We start from the raw sequence: 24,016 nt of genomic DNA, 5'->3' as shown, positions 1-24,016 counted from the left end.
CCTTGTGCCCAAATGCGAATCCCCAAATGCCACATGTGTTCGCCCGCCCAAGATGGAGAAACGCGGAGGTCTTCCCTTAGTAGGATTAATCTGGCTCTTTACCTCAGCAATTGGCAACCCAGTGAGAAAATGTATGTTTCCCGAATGTAGAGAAATAACCGTTCGGTCATCTGAAGTCAGAGACGTGTATGTGACTGGATGTTACATTAGCAAAGTCACTATCATCGGTGATCCCAAAGATGTCAGAATTCACGCTCCGAATAGATTATGCGGTAAGTAATATTTCAACACAATTAGTCAATGGCATCATAAACCTTATCAAACTAATTTTATTTTTCAAAATTTACTCGTCCCCAATTTTACTTGACTGGTCTCGGAGCTGTGGTATTTGGGACAAACAATATCATCGGGTTCGTTATCCGGAACATCCTCGACTGCATAACTGATGACCTTGAGGGAACAGTTCAGAGTAGGCTAACTGTTGATATGCTCTCTTGATCATTGACATTGAAATCTTAATTGTGTTATTTATATTTTCAAAATCCCTACTACCGACTTTGTGCAGGTACATATTATAGAGACGAGAAATGTTTTGAATATGTCGAGTCGCCACTCATCACCCCTTTTGAAAATACCTGGTGTTGTGTTCAAGTTCTTACTAGATCTACTTTTTTTTTTGCAGATCCATTTCGTGTGATTGATGACCGTCCCAATTACAGTCAATCAACACAACGTGAGGTAATTGATTATTAGTTGATTTAACTGTGTGAAATTTCCAAGTCTGAATATTTGTTAAGTGTTTATATAATACTGTTCATTATTTTATTAGTAGTAAACGAATGGACATTTACGAGTACAAGTGGAGAAGAACTGACAAACAAGGACACACTGAAAAGTAAGCAAATAGCACACCAAAACTGTAACACGTGTGTTTAAAGTTGCATTACACAGCTGTTACCCCAAATTTATGTGTGTGTGTGTGTGTGTGTGTGTGTGTGTGTGTGTGCATATTAACTCATGGAATAGAGCACTTGTACATTAATGGTTTTGTAAAATAAGTGATGTAAACAAACACGTGGCAGTCTATTGTGATAACCCACAAAGACAACAGGATATAACATATTTGTTAAAAGGAAATGTAGGAAATTTGATATCAAGTATTATATGACCCTGTAATTATATCTCTGTTTTAGAGAGAGAGAGAGAGAGAGGGAGAGAGAACAAAAGTACCAAATGTGACATTTTGATGAGATACTAGTCATACAACATTATTTATCTAATTTTAGAAGTACATCCTAAATTACGATCAAGAGGATCAACCACTGTCCCTGTACCAAGAGGAGAGAAAGCCATCTATGAACACCATGAGGTTGTAGGTCAGTGTGGCAGTGTACTCTAAATTAGTAATTTAATAAGGGCAAAATGCTTGCAGAAAAAAATCAATTGTGTAATTTTCAGATGATAATCAGCAATTACATGCTGTTGAAATCTCAACATATCTTTCCATCTGACAGTAACAATAGTTTGTAGACCAGTTTTAAGAAATGGATGTCATAATATTAGTCCTTAAATAATTATTATTATTAATTATAAGTACATAGTATTTAAGTAGTAAGTATTTAAAAGTTGTAATTAAGCAAGTATAATTACATTCTTTTTTAAACTGCATGTATTGTTTTTTTTATTTGTTAATTCAGTAATACTAGTTATCTTGTAGCAACTTACAACAGTATTCATCTCATTTTAGAAATACATCCCAAATTAACGGTACCAGTAAGATCACAAGGATCAACCACTGAGGACATCTATGAGCATGATGAAGTTATCGGTCAGTGTGTCCTTCTACATCAAATTGTGAATTTAATTGGAACAAAATATTGATTTTGAAAATAGTAAACAAAATAATGCTTTAATTTTTACATTGGAAAAAAAAAATAAATTGTGTAATCTTCATATAATATTGGAATCTCACTGTGTATGTCCATCTGTCAGTAAACATGAGCTTGTGTAAACCAGTTGAAAGAAACTAGAGCAAATCTATAGTTCCAAATACCAGTAATAAATTGAATCATTTTTTTTTAAACTAGATGTATTATTTATATTATTATTTTTTTTGTATAATAGGTTTCCTCTCATGGGCCGCATCTGTCACTGCTGCACTCATTCTCCTTTGTATTAGGCGATACCTTTCAAGAGGAAGACGTCATTGCCTATGTAAAAAGCGCAACAACAATGATGTGCAAGAGGAGATTGCAACACAGGGAGAACACATTCCCATGTTTCCGCATACACCACCCAGTGAGGCAACAACGCCAAGTTCTGCATGCGATAGTACTTTGCAGCCTGGGTCGACCAACACATCTGAAATCACGTTCACCACTTGCTCCAGCAAACCTCTACTGAGACCATCCTCAAGTTTACCTGAGTTGGTAAACACCCATACCGCAAAACGAGTTTTATTTAACTCCCCACCCACCACTCAGCAAGAATCGGACGCTCAAAGAGACCTACCTGTAATACAACCTACTGCTACCTCTCAGCCTAAAATCTTGGACACCTCTAGTACTAGTTGTGCTCAAACACCTCTGGTGGATCTGCCTGTTTCCGCAAATACCAGATCGAAAACAGGGAAAAAAGTTAAGGTTTTAAAGTAAAGAGAATTTGGAACTTTGTGTGTGTTTTGGGGTGAGGGTTTGTGGTATTTGCAGAAACAAACAGATCCACAACAGCTAAAAAGGTTTTAAAGTGAAGAGAATTTTGAATTTTGTGTGAGGATTGGCTGTTAGTGTGTTTGTCAAAGGAATTTTTTTTTTCTGCAGAGCAACATTGAATGATTTTTTTTTCTACTTGGATGTCTAAAAGTGAGAATTTTTTTTAGTACTTTTGACATGTGCTATGATGTTTCCATCAAAGTTATGTTTTGCATGAAAGTGCTTAAGCTTATTTTTTAAAGTGAAAGAGAAAAAGGAACTGTCTGTGTGTGTAGAAGGATTTTTTTTTCTACAGAACAACATCCAATGATTTTTTTTTACCCTAATGTTGAATGAAAACAGAGATTTTTTTAGTACATATGATGTTTGCTCTAATGTTATGTTTTACATGAGATTATGTAAGGTATGAGAAGTTGGACGTTTTGGGGGATTTTATTCTTACTTGATTGTTGATTGTTTAATGAAAGCCAGATTTTGTAGTACTTAGGTGTGTACAGTATTAAATTTCATGATACCTCATACATGGTAAAATATAACGACCATACGAGTATTATTTTTTATGTGATCAATACGTTTACCTGTATTGTGTATTTTTTGAAATATCTATTCTGAGATAAGATATATCTATTGTGGTGCTGTTTTTTCAGTAATTCTTAAAACGAGAAAAAGGCCTCTTTTCTTGTGTGATAGTTTTTTTCAACTTGCATTGTTGATAAAAAAAAAAAGTGAGATTATGTACTGCAGTGTTTTCTAGTCCAAGGTAGGCTATTTCTTAGATGTTGTTTACAGAATTTTTGTTTTACATTCCATGAGACAAAAAGAGGAATCAAGATTTTTTTTTCTTATAAGCCTCATATAATTTGGATCAACATATACAGTTTTTTAGATTTTTTTTCTTTTAAAATAAGTTGTATATTTTTTATTATGCATGTTTTATTATTTAGTTTTTTTTGTTATTTGATACAAGGTAAAAAGTATTTTTATGTATCATGAAATAAAAAAAATTTTTTTTGAAGCTCAAGTGTTTTATTTATCTGTTTATATTTGAGTGAATAACAATTAAAATTGTTCGAGAATATATATATATATATATATATATATATATATATATATATATATATATATACAAAATACATAACTCAACTTGCTTATTGCAGAATGCTGAGGTCAGATTAAAATATTGTGTATGAATTCATTTTGATTTAAATTTTGGTATTAAAAGGATGTCGGACAACAGCCTTCTGAAAGACATACTTGACTCCTTGGAGGATCCAGATACTATACAACTCTTCGCAGCAGCCAACGGTCTGGTAGGTGATGTGGAGGTTGAGAACAGATTGCAAGAGCTTGAATGGGAGAGATACATAGATGACTTGTGGCAAGAGGTGGTACAAGAATTGGATGCCCCCGCAAAGCGACCAAGACTGACACATGATACTGATGACCAACCATCTACCAGCGGACAATCCGGAGGTGGGAATGAACCTGTTGAAAAACCGTACTTTATATGGAAAAAGGACACGAGGACTTATAAAAAGAACCTGGCCATTGACACGAGTTTCAAGATCAAATTTAACGACCAATGGCGAGGGGAAAAATTAGTGGACATTTATGACAATTTGCATGATATGTTTGATGACGTTTTGTCACAAGCCAGAGGTAGTGATGCTGATTTGGGTCGAGTGGTCCTAAGTCACCCAAATTTAAACAATGCCATAGTTGTGCCACTGCAGTCATGGGAGAATTTAAACTCGGACACAGTGATGTCGGAAATCAATGGTATTGAATTCCAACGAAAATATACCTGTGGACGATCACCTGCTCGTTACAGTAGGATCCATCAATATGATGAGAGGAGGAAGTTGGAGTGGAAATAAATTGGCTGTCACGTCTCTCTTTGGACCCGGGAATTCCCTCATGAGAAAGAAATCTGTACTGTATGTGGAAAATGACAACAATTTATGCTTACCCATTGCCATAGGTCTGTGTTTTTTGAAAACCTGCAAGAAGGTTGATGCCAATGAATGGGAGCATTTAATCAGAGGGAATCCTGGAACAATTCTAGAGCACGCAATTCAACACAAAACCGTTCCAAAATGGTATTATGGTAACTTGCTCAAAAAATCTCGCAAGAAAGGGCAGACAGAGATGGCATTGCAACTTTGCAGAAAAGCTGGTGTACCTGTTGACCGATATCTGGGCTTGAACGACATAGAACCTTTTGAAAACCTGCTGGACGTGAGTGTCAATGTCGTGTCATCGAGAGTAGGGAATAAATTTGTCAAGGTAGCAAAGGAGCCAGAGCGAACATGTCTGTTTTTGTACCACGTAGAATCGGAAAATGAAAAACATTGGCATGGCATTAGTAGTATCCAAGGCTTTTTCAATGCAGCTTATTTTTGTCATACTTGTTTGAAACCTTACAAAACCAAATTCAAGCATACGTGTTCAACTTCTTGTGATGTGTGTCTGCACGATAACTGTGTGGAAACGGAAATAAAAGTAGGATGCTTATCTTGTGGTCGCGTGTGCCGTTCCCTCGAGTGTTTCAAAAGACATAAGGTGGGTAAAACTGTGCAGAAAGAACAGATTCCTCCTGCATGCGAGCTGTGGCATCAGTGTAGGAAATGTCGTGTAAAGCTTTCAGCTGCTAAACGCAATCCCAAACTTCATGTCTGCGGTGAGTGGCAATGTTCCAGTTGTTTGGAATACCGCGTAGGGGAACATCTCTGTTTTCAAAAATCTTGCAGTTTGGATCCCGAAGAACGAAAGACGAAGAAATTCATCTTTTATGACTTTGAGACGCGACAAGACGATATTTATCAGTGTGAGGAGGGATACAACTCTTCTGGCATCAGATGTCGAGAATGTGCTCCTAAAGGACATCAATGTGCAAGCTGTAGGCTGTGTCGACATTGTCAAGATCCGTCTTGCGGTCTGGAACAGCATAAGGTCAATTTTGCTGTACTTCAAACCTCATGCCACGATTGTGAAAATGAAGATTTAAAAGAAAATTCGAAATGTAGCAAGTGCGGCGTACGTTGCATCCGATGTTCTAAAATGAAAAAATCAAAGTTTGTGGGTCCACCTTGTCCTGATAGCTGCGGTCATCGGGAACTTGTATTTAGAGGAGAAGATGCAGCACAACGGTTTTGTTCTTACGTGACTCAACCTCATCTTAAAAACACGATCTTGATCGCCCACAATGCCAAAAGCTTTGATCTATATCCAATTTTGGAGGTTCTCATAGACCGTCATTCGATTCGTCCTGACAAAATCATCTACAACGGATCCAAAGTAATGTACATGCACATCGCCAACAAACTGAATCTAACTTTTCTTGATTCGTTGAATTTCCTACCGATGAAACTGGCAAAGATCCCCGAAGCCTTTGGTTTAGAGGAACTCAGTAAAGGATTTTTTCCACATTTTTTTAACAAGAAAGAAAATCAAAGTTACGTGGGTCCCTTTCCTGATCTAGAGTATTACGGATACAACTTAATGTCATCGGGAGAGAGAAAGAAATTGGCTCAATGGCATGCAAGTAAAAGTTCCGAAACATTTAACTTTCAGGAGGAGATGCTGAAGTACTGTCGTTCAGACGTCGACATCTTGAGAAGGGGTTGCATAGCTTTCCGAAATACTGTACTTCAAGCCACGACAATAGAAACTTCGCATGTTCAACCCGATGGAACTATTTCATCAACGACCATAGATGGCGTAGACCCCTTTAATTACGTAACGATTGCCAGTGTTTGTATGGGTATTTATAAAACTTTATTTTTTAAACACAACCTTGAAGTAGAAATTACGAGGGACCAGACATCCACCTGGCATCAGATGGAGAACTTTGAGGGGGTAAAAGGGGTGTGGCTTGATGGAAAATGGGTAGCCCTCAGCGACCTGGAAAAAGAGGAAAATACAGCAGTTGGAAATCAAAAACTGACAAGCCCTATTGCTGTCGTGCCTTCTCAAGGATACGTCAGTAAAGATAATTTCAGCAAGATCTCTATTGAATGGTTAGAATGGCTTATGGTCAAGTCACAACGTCGAGGGCAACCCATTCATATCCGTCACGCTCTCAATGGTGGAGAATATCAGATTCCGGGTACGAAATACCGATGTGACGGATTTGTAGAGAAACCTAACGGAAAAGGCACCATATACGAATTTTATGGTAAGACATTTTTACTATGTATTACAACATTTGGTATTAAATTTGCCCCTCCCTTTCCCCTAACTGAGGGGAGGGGGGCGGCGGCGGCGGCGAATCTTGCGTTGAAAACGTTTGTTTTATGTGTTTTGTTAGGCTGTGTGTACCATGGATGTCCGGATTGCTTCCAGAAGGATCGATCTGATGTCAAGCACCCTGCGACAAAGCAGACATTAGACGAACTCTTTAAGATGACCAAGAAGCGAGAAAGGGAACTCAAGGAGCTCGGATACGATCTGGTCGTCGTATGGGAGCACCAGTTTCGCTACCAGCTGGAGAAAAACACCGACTTGCAACAATTTATCAACACACTGGATCTACAAGACAGACTAGATCCCCGAGACAGTTTCTTTGGCGGACGCACCAATGCCATAAAACTCCATTATAAAGCTAAAGATGCCGAAGCGATTCCGTACTACGATTTCACCAGTCTCTATCCTTGGACAAATAAATACTGTCGTTATCCCGTGGGTCATCCGACCATTATCACGAAGGATTTTCGGGATATATCAAACTATTTCGGTCTTGCCAAAATCAAAGTCCTGCCGCCAACAAAATTGTACCACCCTGTACTTCCGTTTCGATCTCAAGGAAAACTAAAATTTCCTTTATGTCGAACATGTGCAGACGCTGAAAATCAGCACGCCTGTACTTGTTCTGTAGAGCAAAGAACCATCACGGGCACGTGGTGTACTCCCGAAATCCAAATGGCAGTGTCGAAAGGGTACCAAATTTTGAAAATTTACGAGGTTTATCACTTTGAGCAATCGACTCAGTACGACCCAACTTCGGGTGAGGGGGGTCTGTTTGCAAAGTATGTTAATACGTTCCTTAAGATTAAACAGGAAGCCTCGGGATTTCCTCCCGAGTGTGTAAGTGAAGAGTCGAAACAAGAATATATAAGACAATACAAAGAAAAAGAGGGCATAGACTTAGAGTACGACAGAATTGAGAAAAATCCGGGTTTGCGCTGTTTAGCCAAACTCTGTCTTAATAGCTTTTGGGGAAAATTTGGTCAGAGACTAAGCATGAAGCAATCCATGTTCTTTCATGAATCCGAATGTGATAAATTTTTTCAGATTCTCTCAGATCCTACGAAAGTCCCCCACAATTTTCACATTGTTTCCAAGGACACCCTTCAATTTGAATGGAGTAATCATTCCATGTTTATGCCTCATGATTGCAAAACAAACATATTTCTGGCAAGTTTTACGACTGCGCATGCACGGCTGCGCTTATATAGTGTATTAGATCGGTTGGGGGAGGACGTTCTGTATTTCGATACAGATAGTGTCATATTTAAAACACAAAAGTCGGACGAGTTGCATTATCTACCCATAGGAAATTATTTAGGGGAATTGACCAACGAAATCAAACCAGATGATGGTTACATTGTAGAATACGTGTCGGGGGGTCCCAAAAATTATGCATACCGCACTCTTTCTGGCAAGGAAGAATGTAAAGTTCGTGGTTTTACATTAAATTGGGCTAATTCTAAAATAATTAATTTCGATGCTATCAAATCCTTGATCTGTACAACACAAGATAAGCAGATTGAAATCACCAACCCCTGTAAAATAACCAGGGACAGTCGAAAAAGAAAATTGTTAAACCGTATAGAAACCAAACGATATCAAATGGTTTACACCAAAAGGAGAATTTTACCCAATTTAGATACGCTGCCATTTGGATTTTGTTAAAAAAAAAACAAATCATGTACATTTTAATATCCATCTTTATTTCATTAGTCACATTTGATATATTTATTATCATTTACAATAATGTATATTACGTTATGTACAATAAAATTTGTTTTCACAAGAACAGTATTTTTTTTTCTTTCCAAATTTAACACTCAGTACGTAAGCCAAGGAATGTGTTTCTTGCGTCGTTTCATGGGCACACCAGGGGGTTTTCCTATTGTTTGAGTTCTACTGATGTAACCATTTCCTGTCTTTGAGGTGTCACTGATTGATTCACTCATAGTTGTATCGACGAAGGTCTTTTCAGACATTGGTTTTGGATCCTTGTCGTCATTTACGGTGTCTGCTTTAACAGGCTCTTCTTTATCCTCGATTTTTTTAAGGAGATGTTCGTATTTTAATTTAGGCACTAATATCATTTCTCTAGCCATTTTTGTCTAATTGATGGCCAATGGGTTTCAGTAACAGTGATACTAAGGGTAGGTGTTTCAATAAAATGTCACGTTTCTGTCTCGTACTGACTTCTCTCGATCCCAGTGATCGAATGTACGATTGGTAAGGTTTCAGCTGACTTATATACTTCTTCGTCAGAGGATAGGTTCCCGTGTAAATATTCAGAGCAATTTCACTGATGACATCATATTGCTCGCTAGTCAAAGACTTGACAATCAATTTCTGTTGAGCGTTGTTTGCACTTAGCATAAAATGTATAAATGCTCTCTGCTTCCGTATTCGTCGATTCATTTTTGCACTATGAATAAATTGTGATGAAGAACATGTATTTATAGGGGTTGATAAATAACCATGTCCTCTCCAGGCAATATGCAAGATCGCAGTTGGTACTCTTGGTTTTGGGTAGGTTCTAAACACACATGCAAATAACCAAAATTTTTACGTGTTGCAGCTTCGTATGCTGCTTTGAAAAACGGTACACATCCTGGTAATATTTGCGATCCGAAGGTGATGATCTGGCGGGAATCACGATAATTCTTGAATAAAATCACATTTAGATAGTTCAGGGATATGGTCCTGGCATATTTACCAGGAGGGTACAAGTTTTGAGAGAGCATCACAGTGGTAATGTTACGGTGATGAGAAGTCACCGTAAAAAGATGTACACAATCTTGCGATTGAGCAACTTGTAGCATTAGATCGTCTAATACCACTATCGTGTGGTTTACACCCTCTGTATACTGCTCTATATCTTCCTTGGAGGGTAATCCTTGGTGAAGAACGAGTCTCGGTATGTTTGCCGTCATTTCGTCAAACATGGGTTGATATTCAGAATACGCATAGATGATTTTATCTACAGAAGTGGAAAACATGCCATCTGCATTTTGCAAGAGTCGTTTAGTGAAATGGGTCTTTCCGCTTTGCGTACTACCACAAATCAAAATTGTGGTGGGTGCTGAAAATGGTAGTAAAGATTTTGTTTTCCACCATTCGCTCTGCTTTGCCATGTTTCCCTTTCCTCTACTGATTAACGAATGATCTGACATGTAATACTGATCGAGTATTTATTAAAAAGTCACCAATGTCATGTTTATTGATACAAGAATTCATTCATGAAACTACGTACAAAGTCATCATTTAATTGAATACTACGAGAAAATAGAGCATAAACACGTGATAAAGACAATTTAAGACATAATCTAGAAATTAAAAATACAAGTACGTAAAGTCCACACAAATCTGAATAAGAAGGTTGAATTTGTTTACATTTAAAGTTGCAATGTTTACTATTCTTATAAATAAATTTCTCAATCTCTTGATAATTCCCAGGTGGTTTTCCTAGACTATCAAAAAAGTCTGCCTCCGAGGAACTGTGTATGATTACAGCGACCCAATGTTCTCCTGGAAATGGCAACGGTTGCGTATTGATGATGAAGGCACTAGGGTAACGCGTCACGACTTCCGGTAAAGTATTGCTGGCATATACTCCTTTAACAAATCGTTTTAGGGCGGGTTCCTTATGCACAAAATCGAGGAGCTGTTTTGAATTCATGGTTGAATATAATTGATGTCTCGTGACTTGTCCACTTCTAGTAGAGAGGAAAAGGTGGCAAACACCAAAACGTTAGCAGCTTTTGTTGTTGCTTGTTTGAACTTTATTTCGAGTCTGGTGTTTCCTCTTCGGATCAGGTTTAAATATTCTTCACCAAAACCACAGGGATCTATGGTAAAGACGAACAGAGAATATCCACTTCCAAAGTTGTCTCGAGTAATAATTAGACCAGCGTCTTGATTCCATTTTTCGGAGGCCTCAAACAGTCGAGCATATGCTGATGAATAATGCCCTGTCGTGAAATCGGTTTTTAAGGGTCTTCCTGGGACGCTTTCTCCGTTTACGTATATCCCTACATCCGTTACACCAAAATGTTCGAAATTAAATGGATTAGTTGTGTAATCCCCGTTTACAGCCTTCTGATCTACCAAACCTACAACGATGCGGTCGGGTACTGCCTGAGGAAAAATGTTGTCCCAGTAAAATTCAGTAGATCCTTTAGGAATGGTGTTCATTTTCAATTCATTTCTTGAGATGGTGTATTTCACAGGAGTACTTTCTATCTGCTTGCTGTGGTTCAATAGAACACCAGGATCTACTCGCACTTTGGCCACTTTGTACACGACATCTAGTAATTCCAGTTTGTACGCCGGGGTGCTCTGTGCTGACATCATTACAAAAGGTGCACTAGATCTAAAAAGCTTGATGTAGATATCTACGCCGTTGATCAGGTATTTGTCGATGTCAAATATATCTTCCATAAGGTTACCCTCCAATTCAAATACTTTACTTTCTTGTGTATAACCATAGCGCAGGACTAGACCAGCATTGCCTCCATTGTAAGCGTTAGAGTCAGCCAAATTTCCTTCGTCCTTAAAGAACAACTGGGACTGCTTCTGGGAAGATAATTCCTCTTTTCCACCAAACAAGACTGTTTTCAGGTATGCCTTCCAAGGATAATTATTCGTATTAAAGGAAACCAACTTGTTATTTAAGTAGACATCCATCTGAGAAAACATGCTTTGCAATGGTAGATTCACAATTCCAGTCTTCTCGTTGGCCGCTAATGAGGTACCATCCGCTTTCAAAATTCTCCCTTTCACATACAATCGACTTCTTTTTAAATCGATATATTCCGCTCCCGATCCAGATACGACTATTTCTATGGGGGTATCGGACACTCCAATACTGGATATCGGCCTAGCTTCCGTAAAATACACTTTTTCGACTGCAACTTGATTAGTGGGTGAAGCAAAGAGAGAAAGTTCCATTGGTTGGGCTATGTCTTTATTATCACTGCTTAAGAAGGCCATTTTTACTACTGAAAAACGTTCTTGTAACTATCGATCTTCAAGAGTTTTTTTGGCTTTTGTGATAACCTTTTTCCACCTGGTGGTTTTTTAGATCTTCCGTTTGTTTTCTTTCCAGAGACTGATGTTTTCTTCACAGGATTGCTTTTCTTCCTTTTGCCCGATGTTGACGTCTTCAATTTTTTGGTAGGAATGATGGAGGAGTGTTGCGATGGTCTTTTTATACCCTTCGTGACCTTGACAAAGGGAACGCCCTCTTTTACGTCTTTTACATGTTCCGTTTTGGCTCTCTCTTCCACGGCAGCCACGGGTGTCACTTGAGGAATAGGACTAACGGATTCTAACTGTGAATGAGGTCTAACGGGAATGATGTAAGATTTTCGTTTTCTCATACCCCTTCCAATTTGTTTGAGTTTATATTTGTACGGGTTGAACTTTTTCTCAGCCATGTTTTTGTAAAAAGCTTCCCAGAGCTTAGGGTCACTGATGTACGTCTGACTATTCATTACAAAACGTAAGGAAACTTTTTAAAATGAAGTGTAGCGCTCACCGGTCCGTCTAAGAATGACACTAAGTTGCCTGCTCTGTCCGTTATATATATACAGATCTGCTGTATTTGACCAATTTTAACGGGGAGGTAATAAGGTAAATTGTAGATGATGTTGTTTTCTTGCTTTTCTCCGAGAAAAACTCGTCGTAAGAGGGGTACGTCTTTGCCACCAACAATTGTTTCCTCACATATGTCACAGCATATATACACCTCGGGAGTTTTCTTCGCGGGATCCCAGCTCTCTGTCGTAAATTCTGTTAATGCAACTGTCCAGTATCCATCCAACTGAATCTGTTTATTCAACTGAACTCGAAAACAATTGGGTTTATTGTCAAAATATTCGGAGCTGTCTGTAGACCTCAACACCATTCGAAGGCTCATCTTGACTGATGATGATTCGTTGAAAAAAGTGTTTTTATTTGGCGTTTTCTAGAGAACTTTCGGGAATCCACGAATTGAATTTACTAGGCCATCCATCCCATTTTACGTACACATCCTTTGTATTACCGCGCTTTCTCTTTTTCAACACCTTTTCCACTCTATACAGAACATCTCCCGACTTCTTGACTTTTTGAAGTTCCGACTCATAAAAAGTGCCTTTTACTGGATCATCGGCTAAATCTTTTATCGTGTACACAGGTATATCGGTTCTCTTGTAGCGATTAGACACTTTGAAATACTCTTCAGTCCATTTTTGATGGTAATCTCTTTGAAAAGGATGTTTTAGCTGTGAAATACGTACGTCATCTCCTATTTTGTACTTAAAACTTGGTTTGGTTCTTTTCTTTCTAGTCGACGATTTGATTGTTTTTTCCAGCTTGCTCACAGGATTCTTTTTCTTTGTACTGAGGTAGGAAATGCATGGACACCCTCCTTTTTTAAAAACGCTTTTAACCAGCGATTTTTAAATTCGCTCCTTTTATCTGTTCTAAGCGTATGAGGTTTTCGTCCTGTTTGAAAAACTGACTTTAAACCTTCTGTGACGTTTTGATGCTGCTTATTTTTCAAAGGTACTATGAATAAAAAGCGGCTGAATACATCTATTAACACTAACAAAAATTTATAACCGTCGTTCTCCGAGGAAATGTTGCTGACATCGGCTAAATCACCGTCCCACATGGTGTCAATCGTGTTCACTACAACCTTTGAGCGAGGAATGACCGACGGATAGGTTTCAACAAACTGTAAGGATCCTCGTTATTCAAAAATTGTCTGATTCTTATTCTTCCAATTTTATGCTTTCCTTCTTTTTTGACAGCCTGATAAAGTTTCTCAGGACCTGCAAATGCCCCTGGATTTCCGGGAGTATAGTATAGCTTTCTTAAATAGTCTGTATACTTTGCCATCCTATATATAACTGATTAATATTTCCTCCCAGTTTTGTATTATATACCAAATCAAACATAACAATTACTTCAGATGTAAATTTATTATGAATTTTAAAGTATTTATTATACATGTACATAAACATGAATACACATAAGTATTACATTAGTCACTGTTTTACAAAATAATGTAAGAGTACTTTTTTTTTTTTTTACATTCAATATCAATTTTATTCAGAATCACATTCAATTGCCTTTGAGTCTTGTAAGTCACCGACATTACATTCCATGGACACATCTTCTTTCGGATTATATCCGAAAGGAGTGCACTCTGGACAACTTAACATTCCAAGCTGGTTTTGATGGGACTCGCTGAACGCACACAGTTCTGTATCATTTAATTCCGGAACACATTCTCGTACTTCCTCAACGGCTTGTAGTAATTTAGTCAACTTGTTTATGCTTAAAGACACTCCTTTTCTGGTTGGTACCGGTTCTAGGGCATCGTCTGGCTTCCAAAAGTGCCTAATGTCTACTGAGGTATACCCAGGGTTGACAGAGACGAAAACACCCCCTCCAATGTGCCACTTCATCTCTCCATCAGCTCCATTGTTTTCCAGATAGTTGGCAATATCTGGTAGAAGAGACTCAAATTTCAGCCATCTGCACAACGTGAATGTCACTCCCTTCTTTGTTGCAAAATAACGACCATTAGATTCTGTAAAGTGACGGATGTGAATATTGATATCCCCTTTGAACGGCACGGCTGTAAGGAAAAGATCGTTGAAGTCATCCAGACTAATTCTGCACCGTTCTTCATGTGAGTTTTGTTGTTCTGAGGGTTTAGTTTTCGGTTCATAATTTCGTTTTTCCGTCATGTTTACTACCAGTGACCTGGCCATAGCTAACTTCTTTTCATACTCGGACATGGTATTATCACCGATTGAGAGAAGCTTCGATAAATCTGTTTGATTGGCTTTCATGAGTGCCATCTTAAGACCTGTAAAACCCTTTGGTCCTCTACGTAGAATGATACTTATAAGTTTTCTGTTACGATCATAACTGGTCTTTTCGGCTTCAATTTGCTGTCTCATCTCATCGGTTAAGATGTTGGAGGCAAGGAGATGTCCGACAACGGAAGAGTTCATAATTTTCTTCACCAGTGTCGTGTAGTTGGCTTTAATAATATCTTGATGTTTTTGCTCCATGTCTGCTAGAGGAACACGTATTCTTCCAAGTTCAACTTAGACTGAATGAAACAAATGTTTAAATCACCACGTTTTATAGCAGTATTATGACGTAAAATAGTTGACTGCAGACCTTTCCCTACCAGCTTGTTTTGTACTTTCGAAAGTGACTTCAGACGCATCGTACTGTACACGTGATTGACTGTAGAATAACTGACGGTAGACGTAGGATTCACTGTGTTTTGAGTGCTAAAATCTCCAAATGTTTCAAAAGGACAGGATTAATAATTTTTGCTGCATGATTTATTCTTCTCTTAAAACGACATCTGTCCAGAGCTATTCTCATCCAGTCTCCCTTCCGATCCTCATAAGGAATTTGAATTATCCTTACTTCGTCTGAAAATCTCACTGTCTTGTCCATATTATTTTAAAAGCAGATTTCTCTTCTCCGAACAATGTACTCTCTGGATCCACAGGAATCAGGTAAACTGTATCCTTCTTTTAACACTCTCTGGTTAAAGTCCTTTTTACAGGCAATCTTAGAATCAAACCATTGACTCTCTAGCAAAATGTCCTCTTTTCCGTCTCTGTACACAATAACAACCATCCATTTGTAATGACAAGCCATAATGTTTTTTTAAATAAGATACGGGATGTCTTATATAGCAATATTTGGCAAATGCTTACACGTGATACATTAAAGCATTTAGTTTATATTTTTCTGGGATCTCAGAATAGATTTGTCCATGTGATCTGCAGAATGTTTCAGGTATTGCCACTGCATCTGACTCAATGTGATTCCTTCTTTTCCCGGAATTCCGTTATGATACCGTCTTATGTCGACTTGTATAGTATCGTTGACACATATACGAGCGTAAATCTCGTTAGTAAGAGGATACTGATCCACATATGCACAAGCTATGAGAATATCTTTTGTAAATGTCGGTTTTAAAACACAGTCCACAGGCTGATTTTTTTGTTTTTCATGCAGGACACTTACAACAATACATAGGGAGGTTATAAGCGTAATTATTAGGAAAGCAGGTACCACGATCCACATTTTCTTTTTTAACTTCTCTTTAAGCAGCCCTTTACACTCGTTGCCACAATCACCTGTCAGCAGTTCCCTAATCAACATCTGTTCAGCCATCTCCGTACAAATGAAATATGAGTGTGATATAATCTGTTTAAATACTATTTTTGACGTCATGATTTCAAAGGTGTCCGTTTGACAAGGAATTCCTTTGAAACCCAACGGTCTATAATATCGTAATCCCCTTTCATTTTTTCGTTGTAATCTTTCAGACACTCTGATTTATTTTTAAACCAGTCGCTTTCTATCCTTATATGTTCCTCTCGTTTGACTGAATGTAAAGCACACCACTCTACAATCATCCATTTGTATTGAGACATCTTTGTTAGTTTAGATTTTAAACAAGGATAAAAGATACTTTTTCTCCGTTACATTTATACCCTGAGATCATTTTGCTGGGGATGACATGACAACAGATGGTATTATGCAATAAGACCTCAGACATATTGATCTCAGACTGTTTTGATGTCTCTAAATGAGGTGCCCTCAGACTAGTTTTTGTGTGATTTAGTTCGTGATCATTGTAGGTGTCACTCATAATTGCTGTGACCTCAGACAGTTTTGATGACTAATGTAAGTGACCCCAGACTGTTTTGACCTCAAACGGGTTTGACCTCAGACAGTTGTGACCTTGTATTGACTTTGACCTAGTACTCTTGATCTGACCTACTTTTTTGACCTTGACCTTGGCCTATATCAATGACGTCATTGCCCTCAGAGACTACAGACTATACCCCTCACTACTTCCATATGATAACTGCTTTTCACTTCATTACTCTATGAGATTAAAAATAACAAAATCAGCAAATCATTTTATTCAGATTCTTCATTAAACTAAACAGCCTTACGTCTTACATAATACCCTTACCTGCACTAATTCCACATTGATTACAAGCATTAGGTCTAAATCCAACAAAAGCATAACTTCCATATTTTGCTGAATGTCCTGGTGTGTCTGCTCTGCCATCCCCTCCTAATGTCAATTCTTTCCCTTCTGCAGACATCCTCCTAAAGAAATTTTCTTGAAAGCTTTTCCATACTGAACAGATAGATGGGTGTAGATAATACTTCTGATGTTGGAAGAAAGTGTTAGGTGTAATACTTGATATGTTCATTTGTTCCATAAATCGAATAGTTTTTGAAGGAATTAATCTTACAGTATTAAAAAAAATACATAGCAAAGAAATTTGATTGTGAAATGCATCTATCATTACTGCAAATTCCTACTGCATTGAATATTGAACAACAATAGCAGTAAAGAGAAGAGCTGCTGAAAAAAAATGAGATTTCCAGCTGGAATGGATCCAATCATTGGCTGACTTTCCCATGTTCTATGAAAGCCACAGGCACCACAGGTCTGTTCAATTTGAACCTTGGACCCACATACCCGTTTTATCTCGAAAAAAAAACACTGCATGCACAGGATGAGCAAAAGCGAAAAAGCTCTAATAGCTGTCTCAAAAACCACAAATTTTCCTTCCTTCCAAAGCTGTTGACTGAAAAAAAAAATAATGATCATAATAGCTTTGTCAAAATTAGTATGGAATTTGACGTAAATACAAATAAAATTTAAATAAGAATTATTTGTGTTTATGTCATACTTTTCACTTCTTGAGGATTTATCTGAAAAGTATTCATCTTCAGAACAAATTTCGTAGTCTGGGTCAGTTTTGTTGTTATCTTCTAATCGTGGCGTGTAAAAATGGTCAGGTTCTTCGTCATAATCTTTTCTAGTGTGTTGGTAAAGTGCATGAGGGATGTTACGTTGAGTGTCCTCTAAATCTCTTTTGCACTGTATCCCATTGCTTAACGTCTTCGGTTTGTTCATTAGGTCTACCTGAATTGCTGTTACAGTAAATGATACATTGATTTTAAAATTGAATATTAAACACATATACATAAAAGATAAGAGTATATTGATATCAAATATAATTTTACCTTTGTCAATTGTTTTCATCTTTGTTTGACACCTCTTTGATCTTTTTGACACGCTTTTACTTCCAAACTGAAGCCCGATACTCCTAAATTGGCTCTATAATTGAAACGTAATTTATGTTCTCAATTTAATTTTTCTTTAATTTATTCCTGCCATAGAATAACACTTTGTATAAATAAATATTTGAAGTATATAGGAGTAAAATAAATTGAACACCTCATCAAAGACAAATAATCAATGTACCGTGCAAAAAAAAATCTACCTCACTTCCCAAATCATCATTTTCACTTTTGTCAGTTTCTCCGTTTTGGTCTTTGTCTAATATTTCATCACCGAGGGGTTGTGACTGTTGAGCTTTTACGACCTATTATACATGAAATATTTTAATAAATCGTAATAAATTGCGTCATTGGTATTTGATATAATAATAAAATACACAGTTTACATTTTGCTCATATATGTTTTTATATACCAACCCGAATACACTCCCGTTTCCTGTATGCTGTTCGCATTTGTTTTGGTTGGGAGGGACGCGCCGAAGATTCGCTGGCTGATGGTGATGCCGAGCTCGGTCTCTTCCTATTTTCAAGCGTTTCACTGACTGTGTGTTTTGTCGGCACTGCATGTGGAAGCAAACACTTTTTCTTAACTTCTATCCCCATAGATTTTTTAAGGGAATAATCCAGAGGATAACAGTCTGGAGAGAAGTGCTTCTCGCACAGTACATAATACTGTGTTAGGCATGAGAAATCTTTCCTCTTTGTTTTTACAAATGTAATCCAAAGACGTCGAATTTCTGGACGATTTGCTTGTGAAAATTCGTGTAGAGAAACATTATCCTTGTGAGTTGATGTGCATCCTTCAGCAACACAAAATTTACCAGTTTTTCTTTTCGGCATTGTATATGAAACATGTTTGACGTCATTTCCGGTATTTTGTTATTTTTAGAGAAACTCTTCAGGTGTGTAAGCAACTATTTTTAGCGATATATCAGTAATGCGCCAGCAAAATAAAAAAAGGCGTATATTATTAAGATCGGGATTTCAGTCTGATTTATAATATCTTAAAAGTACCGGGGCCTCTCTTTAAATTGTAATTAAATTTCGATTTCATGTTGAACACCTATTGATCTATAGAATACCTTCAATGACTCGGAACCTTTCCTGGAAATGAAACAGGGGGGATTTTAGTCAATTTTGGACAATTCAAGTTTAAAAGTGAATCAAACTCCAAAGTTAAGGTCAAATTTAATGGTACCCAGTGGGAGCCCTTGTCACAGGAAATACACAAGCAAAATATAAATGCCCTAGTATTGAATGTAACTGTTCAAAAAGATAAGTGAATCTCAAAGGTCAAGGTCAAAATTTTTGGTATCCCAAGGAAGGCCTTGTCATAAAGAATACACCGGTGAAACATGAAAGCCGTAGTCCTAACTAGCTATAAAAGTAAAGGCCAAAGTTAAAGTTTTTTAAAGTAGGTCAAGGTTAAAAAAACAAAAGTATTTAAACCCAAGGAAAGGTCCTGTTTTAATAGTAGACATGTCAAGTATGAAAGCCCTAACATCAACTGTTCAAAAGTTATTGCCAAGCTTAATATGTAGTAATTTGTTTCAAAAATGGGCCAAACTCCATATCAAATGCCTTGTTACCAAAAGAAACAAGGAATGGAATACACTTGTGAAATACGAAGCCAAAGCTACAACCAATATAACATTATAGGCAGGTTAAAGATTTTGTAAACAGACAATCAGCTAGACATACCAACAGAGAGCGCAAAAGCTATACCCCAAAACCTTAGAATACGGGGGCATAAAAATAAGGTTTCAGTTGCTAAATTTAGATTTTTATTTGTAACTTACTGAAGGGAGATGAGGTAGTGTAAATTGCTCAGATTACATTAGGGTAACTGCATACCTTTAGTAGCTTGTAAAGAGATGAGGAAGCCTTGTCCTGTTATTATCACCTGCTGTCTTTTGTTTCCATCTGTGTACTTAAAATTCAGCAACTGTCTTAAAGCAGCAGCTGCTACAGGTTTCATTTTATTTTTATTTTCCCACTAAAAAGTCCCCGACATTTCTCTCGTGTCCACTCTTGTCGAAGAGCACTTACAAGCTGGTGGGCATCTTATCCTAAAAACAAGTTAAACACATATAATCTGAAGTGTTCACCAATGTTCTCCGGGTAAATAACCAGGTGTATAAGAATAAAAAAGGAGAGCAGAGCCATGGTTCTTCAAGTGTTTTTTTAAGTTCTATTGGGGTTGTTTCGTTGACTGTTTGGTTTTACCAATACATTGTTTCTTCTCATTTGTCAACCTCTTTTACTTATCTTTCACGTAAAAAGAGTTCGAAATTTTTTTTTAGCTCACTGAGGGCGCCAGAGAAACCAAAAACTTCCAAAAACAGATTATATAAACTACATAGGCCGAAACATGGCTGAAATGTTGCCTACTCGGCGTTTAACAATAAACAGTCGATTATAAAACATCAATTTTAATTTCTATTAATGGAATTATTAACTTAAAATACTACATCATGTACTCACTACTAGTTGAGAAGTTTGTAGTGGCTCCGCTGTTAGAAGTCGTACCAGCTACATGTACTCTGACAGTTTAGATTGTCTTTATTTTGGAGGCAACAGAAGCTTCTCTAGTGGTTGTGCGAGCTTCATCGGTAATATGCACTGCTTTAATTGGAACTGTGATGGTTGTAGAGGTTTCTGCAGTAGAGGTTTCTCGAGTAGTATAAAAGTCTCTAGTAGATGTTTCTCCAATAGAGATTTCTCCTGAAGAGGTTTCTCCAGAAGTGGTATGAGCTTCATCGGTAACATTCCCTGCTTTAGCTGGAATAGTGATGTCAACAGAGGTTTCTCCAGTAGCAGCTCAAATAATAATAGGGTCTAAAAATAAAAAAAAATAAAAAAAGGGGGGGGGCGATAACCTGAAGTGGCATCTTCAGTGTAAGTGATAGCTACGAGAGAGAGAGAGAAAGAATATCAATCACGAATTAATTAAAAAAATATGAAATTATACCATAATATAAGTAATTACTGTAAGCGGGTTCTGTGGAACCAGCTGCAATGAGAGAAGCATGGAAATATCGGGGGAATATAATTTAAAAAAAAAAGCATGAAATGTTAAATTATTATTTACTTTTGGACAAACATAAATTGAAAAGCAAGGCATTAAAAGTGAGGGGTGATATTGTGAAGACTTAAAAGGGAAATAAATCTTACCTGATGCGGTCTCTTCAATGTAAGTGCTAGCTACACGGGAGAGAGAGAAATTGGTCACGTATTCATTGTGCAACAAATATATATATATATATATATATATATATATATATATATATATATATATATATATATATATATATATGTATGTATATACAAAGCACAAAAAATGACCGACACGAACAATAATAATTGTCAAATTTTCGGGACGACCTGCCCCTTCCTCAGGACAAAGAAAAAGTTAAGAAGTCATAAAAACAAAGGAAATAGAGAAACAAAAACAACTAGCACTACTACTAAACTAAACACTAAATATTTACAGTGTTACATGTTTAATTTCAAGTAAATAAGTCGTGAACAAAGAAATCCGGTGCGCTATGAATTGCGTCCGGTCTATCGGGTGAACTCTGGTTTTATAGGCTTACCCACTTCCGCCCCAGACAGGGGTTGAACTCTTGGTCTAAGGAATCTGTCTCCTAGCAATACTGGAACAGTTTTACGTCCCATTCGAGAATTTTTCACTCATATAGAGACTTCACCATATATCGGTGAAGGGCTTCAAATTTTGACCTTTACTCGGCACTTAGGGCCATTGAGCAGTGGGTGCCAACGCCTGCCGTGACACGGGTCTCGGTTTTTAAGGTTTTATCCTAAGGACCCGCAACTTTCACTTCAAAGTGCCGAGCGCATGGCGAAGGAACAGTTGCTACCCCTTTTTTATCGACTTAGGTCAGTCGCGGCCGAGATTCGAACTCGCGATCTCCCGATCACGGAGTGAGCGCTCTACCGACTGAGCTACCGTGAACGGTAGTTAGGGTAAGAAAATGTGCTATTGTGTGTATTTTACCTGTGTAGTTTTTAGAATACACAGTCAGGGTATGGACCATGCAATGTTTACATCTTGGTCTTATGTTGTCCATGCGATGTGGTTCAGATGACAGGTGCTCAGTTTTTTTATTCCCTGCGGTAGCCATGGTTCTTTAAATGTTTTTTTTAAAGTTTGATTGGGATTCTTTTGTGGACTGTTTGTTTTTACCAATACATTGTTTCTTATCATTTGTCAACTTCTCTTACTTATCTTTCAGGTAAAAGATAGTTTCTCTCCAAAAATGGCGCCGCTCGTGGTAAGACGCGTCGAGTGAGGGAGGGTGGAGCGGCCGAGTTGACAAGTTTTTGTGGGACGGAAACATGGGTAAAGTTGTGAATTCAGGCTTGGTGAGGGCGGGTATATGCGATGGTTTCCTCAAACATAATCTAGGAGTAACATTTTCAACGAATTAGATCGAAGCGATAGTGAAGTGAGTAAAATCTATTTATAGCCAGTACATGAATACTATTGACAAATATTCAAAGATGCCTACTGGTGGTGTTACTACTCGTAAAGGTTCGACCCCAGTTACTAGTAAATCTCCAAAAGACAGTCAAAAGGATAGCCAAAAGGGAATTCTCCCCTCTGAATCCTCCCCAAAATTTTCTAAGGAAAATTCAATGCAAATAACAATGGATTCAATTCAAACACAGTTGACCGAAATTAACAAAGAACTTAAAAAGACAATAAAGGTCAGTGATATTCAAACAATTGTTAAAAGTGTAGTAGAAGAATTTTTTAGTAGTTATCAGGAAAAGATAGAGAAGAAAATGAACGAGGAAGTAGCAAAACTCGGGGAAATTACATCAAGAAAACAGACACTTGCAGAAATTAAAAATCAAGAAGCGTTAAATGACTTGTATAACAGAACGGAAGAAAACGAATGGATGACGAAATCAGCAGTCACAAAAGCGAATTATAATGAACAATATTCGAGGAAAAATAACATCAAATTTCATGGCTTTCCAGAAAAGCAAGGGGAGCAACTCTTAAGTTGTTAATGAAGTCCTCGAGGAAGTAGGTGAAAAGATTGAAAAAAATGACATTTTAGCAATGCATAGGATTCCAGGGAAGAAAGACCAATCCCGACCCATTATAATTAAGTTAAGAAGCAGTGAAGCCAAAATAAAGGTGATGAAGAAACGATATGACATTAAAGGCCTAAATTTACAGAATGAAGTCAAGGTCAGAGTAACGGATGACGTGACACAAGAGAATGCAGCTCTTATAACAAGACTCCTACAAGACCAGAGAATATCCGCTGCTTGGTATTTCAATGGATCCATTTACGGACAATGTGGCAGTCGAAGAATTAAATTCGATATTTACGACGACATCGATAAGAAAATACGGAAAAGATGAAGTGATCCGGGCTTGGTTTCTTATGTTAGTCGGACGCATGCATATCCGGTGAAATAAAGTGGACAAGACAACGAAGGCAGGGTACACGTAACAGTAAACTTGTCAACTTGTGAGCCATCCAGGAATTATGCAAATCATTTTTTTCATTTGTCTGTATTTGTCTTTGTGTGGAAGCTGTATGAATGTTTGTTTGTTGGAAAAGAAATTTTATTCTGATCGAAAATGCCATGAATTGTACAATATTTTTCTCAATTTTATGTCAACACTGAACATGTCAAGCCACAGTTATAGATTGTGCGATTCAGGCGGTAAAGGAATAGTGAAATGAGTTTTAATATTATTACATTTAATTGTAGAGGTCTTGGGAAACTTGAAAAGAGGAGAGACGTTCTCAACTACTTAAAGCAGAAAAATTTCTCGATTACTTTTTTACATGATACTCATTTTACTCTTGATGACAAGTTCGATCTCTTTGGGGCTATGATGTTTACATATCTCCTGGTCAATCAAATTCTAAAGGTGT

At 37.4% G+C, this 24,016-nt stretch overlaps 3 protein-coding genes and 1 long non-coding RNA gene across 4 annotated transcripts; 2 read left to right on the top strand and 2 right to left on the bottom strand.

The window, feature by feature from the left end:
• Positions 1 to 836: 836 nt before the first annotated feature.
• LOC133179971 (uncharacterized) lies at positions 837 to 1,828 on the top strand. Its single transcript, XR_009720220.1, has 3 exons — positions 837 to 895; positions 1,287 to 1,376; positions 1,748 to 1,828. It is a non-coding gene; the product is annotated as an uncharacterized LOC133179971 (long non-coding RNA).
• Positions 1,829 to 4,628: 2,800 nt separating this feature from the next.
• On the top strand, positions 4,629 to 8,624 carry LOC133179924 (uncharacterized). Its single transcript, XM_061314600.1, has 2 exons — positions 4,629 to 6,888; positions 7,021 to 8,624. Exons 1-2 carry the CDS (start codon positions 4,629 to 4,631, stop codon positions 8,622 to 8,624), a joined length of 3,864 nt encoding a protein of 1,287 aa, XP_061170584.1.
• A 2,004-nt stretch (positions 8,625 to 10,628) lies between these two features.
• Positions 10,629 to 11,945, bottom strand: LOC133179923 (uncharacterized protein F54H12.2-like). The gene has a single exon (XM_061314599.1). It carries the CDS (start codon positions 11,943 to 11,945, stop codon positions 10,629 to 10,631), a length of 1,317 nt encoding a protein of 438 aa, XP_061170583.1.
• A 2,102-nt stretch (positions 11,946 to 14,047) lies between these two features.
• On the bottom strand, positions 14,048 to 15,025 carry LOC133179970 (uncharacterized). Its single transcript, XM_061314622.1, has one exon. It carries the CDS (start codon positions 15,023 to 15,025, stop codon positions 14,048 to 14,050), a length of 978 nt encoding a protein of 325 aa, XP_061170606.1.
• Positions 15,026 to 24,016: the final 8,991 nt, after the last annotated feature.

This window comes from Saccostrea echinata, unplaced genomic scaffold (genome assembly GCF_033153115.1).
Source record: "Saccostrea echinata isolate AGI-Se365-2 ecotype Australia unplaced genomic scaffold, CSIRO_AGI_Sech_v1 ptg000005l, whole genome shotgun sequence".
Taxonomy (NCBI): domain Eukaryota; kingdom Metazoa; phylum Mollusca; class Bivalvia; order Ostreida; family Ostreidae; genus Saccostrea; species Saccostrea echinata.
This window is presented reverse-complemented; position numbering and strand designations above follow the sequence as displayed.

Excerpts from the sequence above, each read along its gene's own strand:
- LOC133179924 (XM_061314600.1), top strand. The coding sequence starts at position 4,629 with ATGAGAAAGAAATCTGTACTGTATGTGGAAAATGACAACAATTTATGC. Across the intron at positions 6,889-7,020 it reads CACCATATACGAATTTTATG|GCTGTGTGTACCATGGATGT; the intron begins GTAAGACATTTT and ends GTGTTTTGTTAG.
- LOC133179923 (XM_061314599.1), bottom strand. The coding sequence starts at position 11,945 with ATGGCCTTCTTAAGCAGTGATAATAAAGACATAGCCCAACCAATGGAA.
- LOC133179970 (XM_061314622.1), bottom strand. The coding sequence starts at position 15,025 with ATGGAGCAAAAACATCAAGATATTATTAAAGCCAACTACACGACACTG.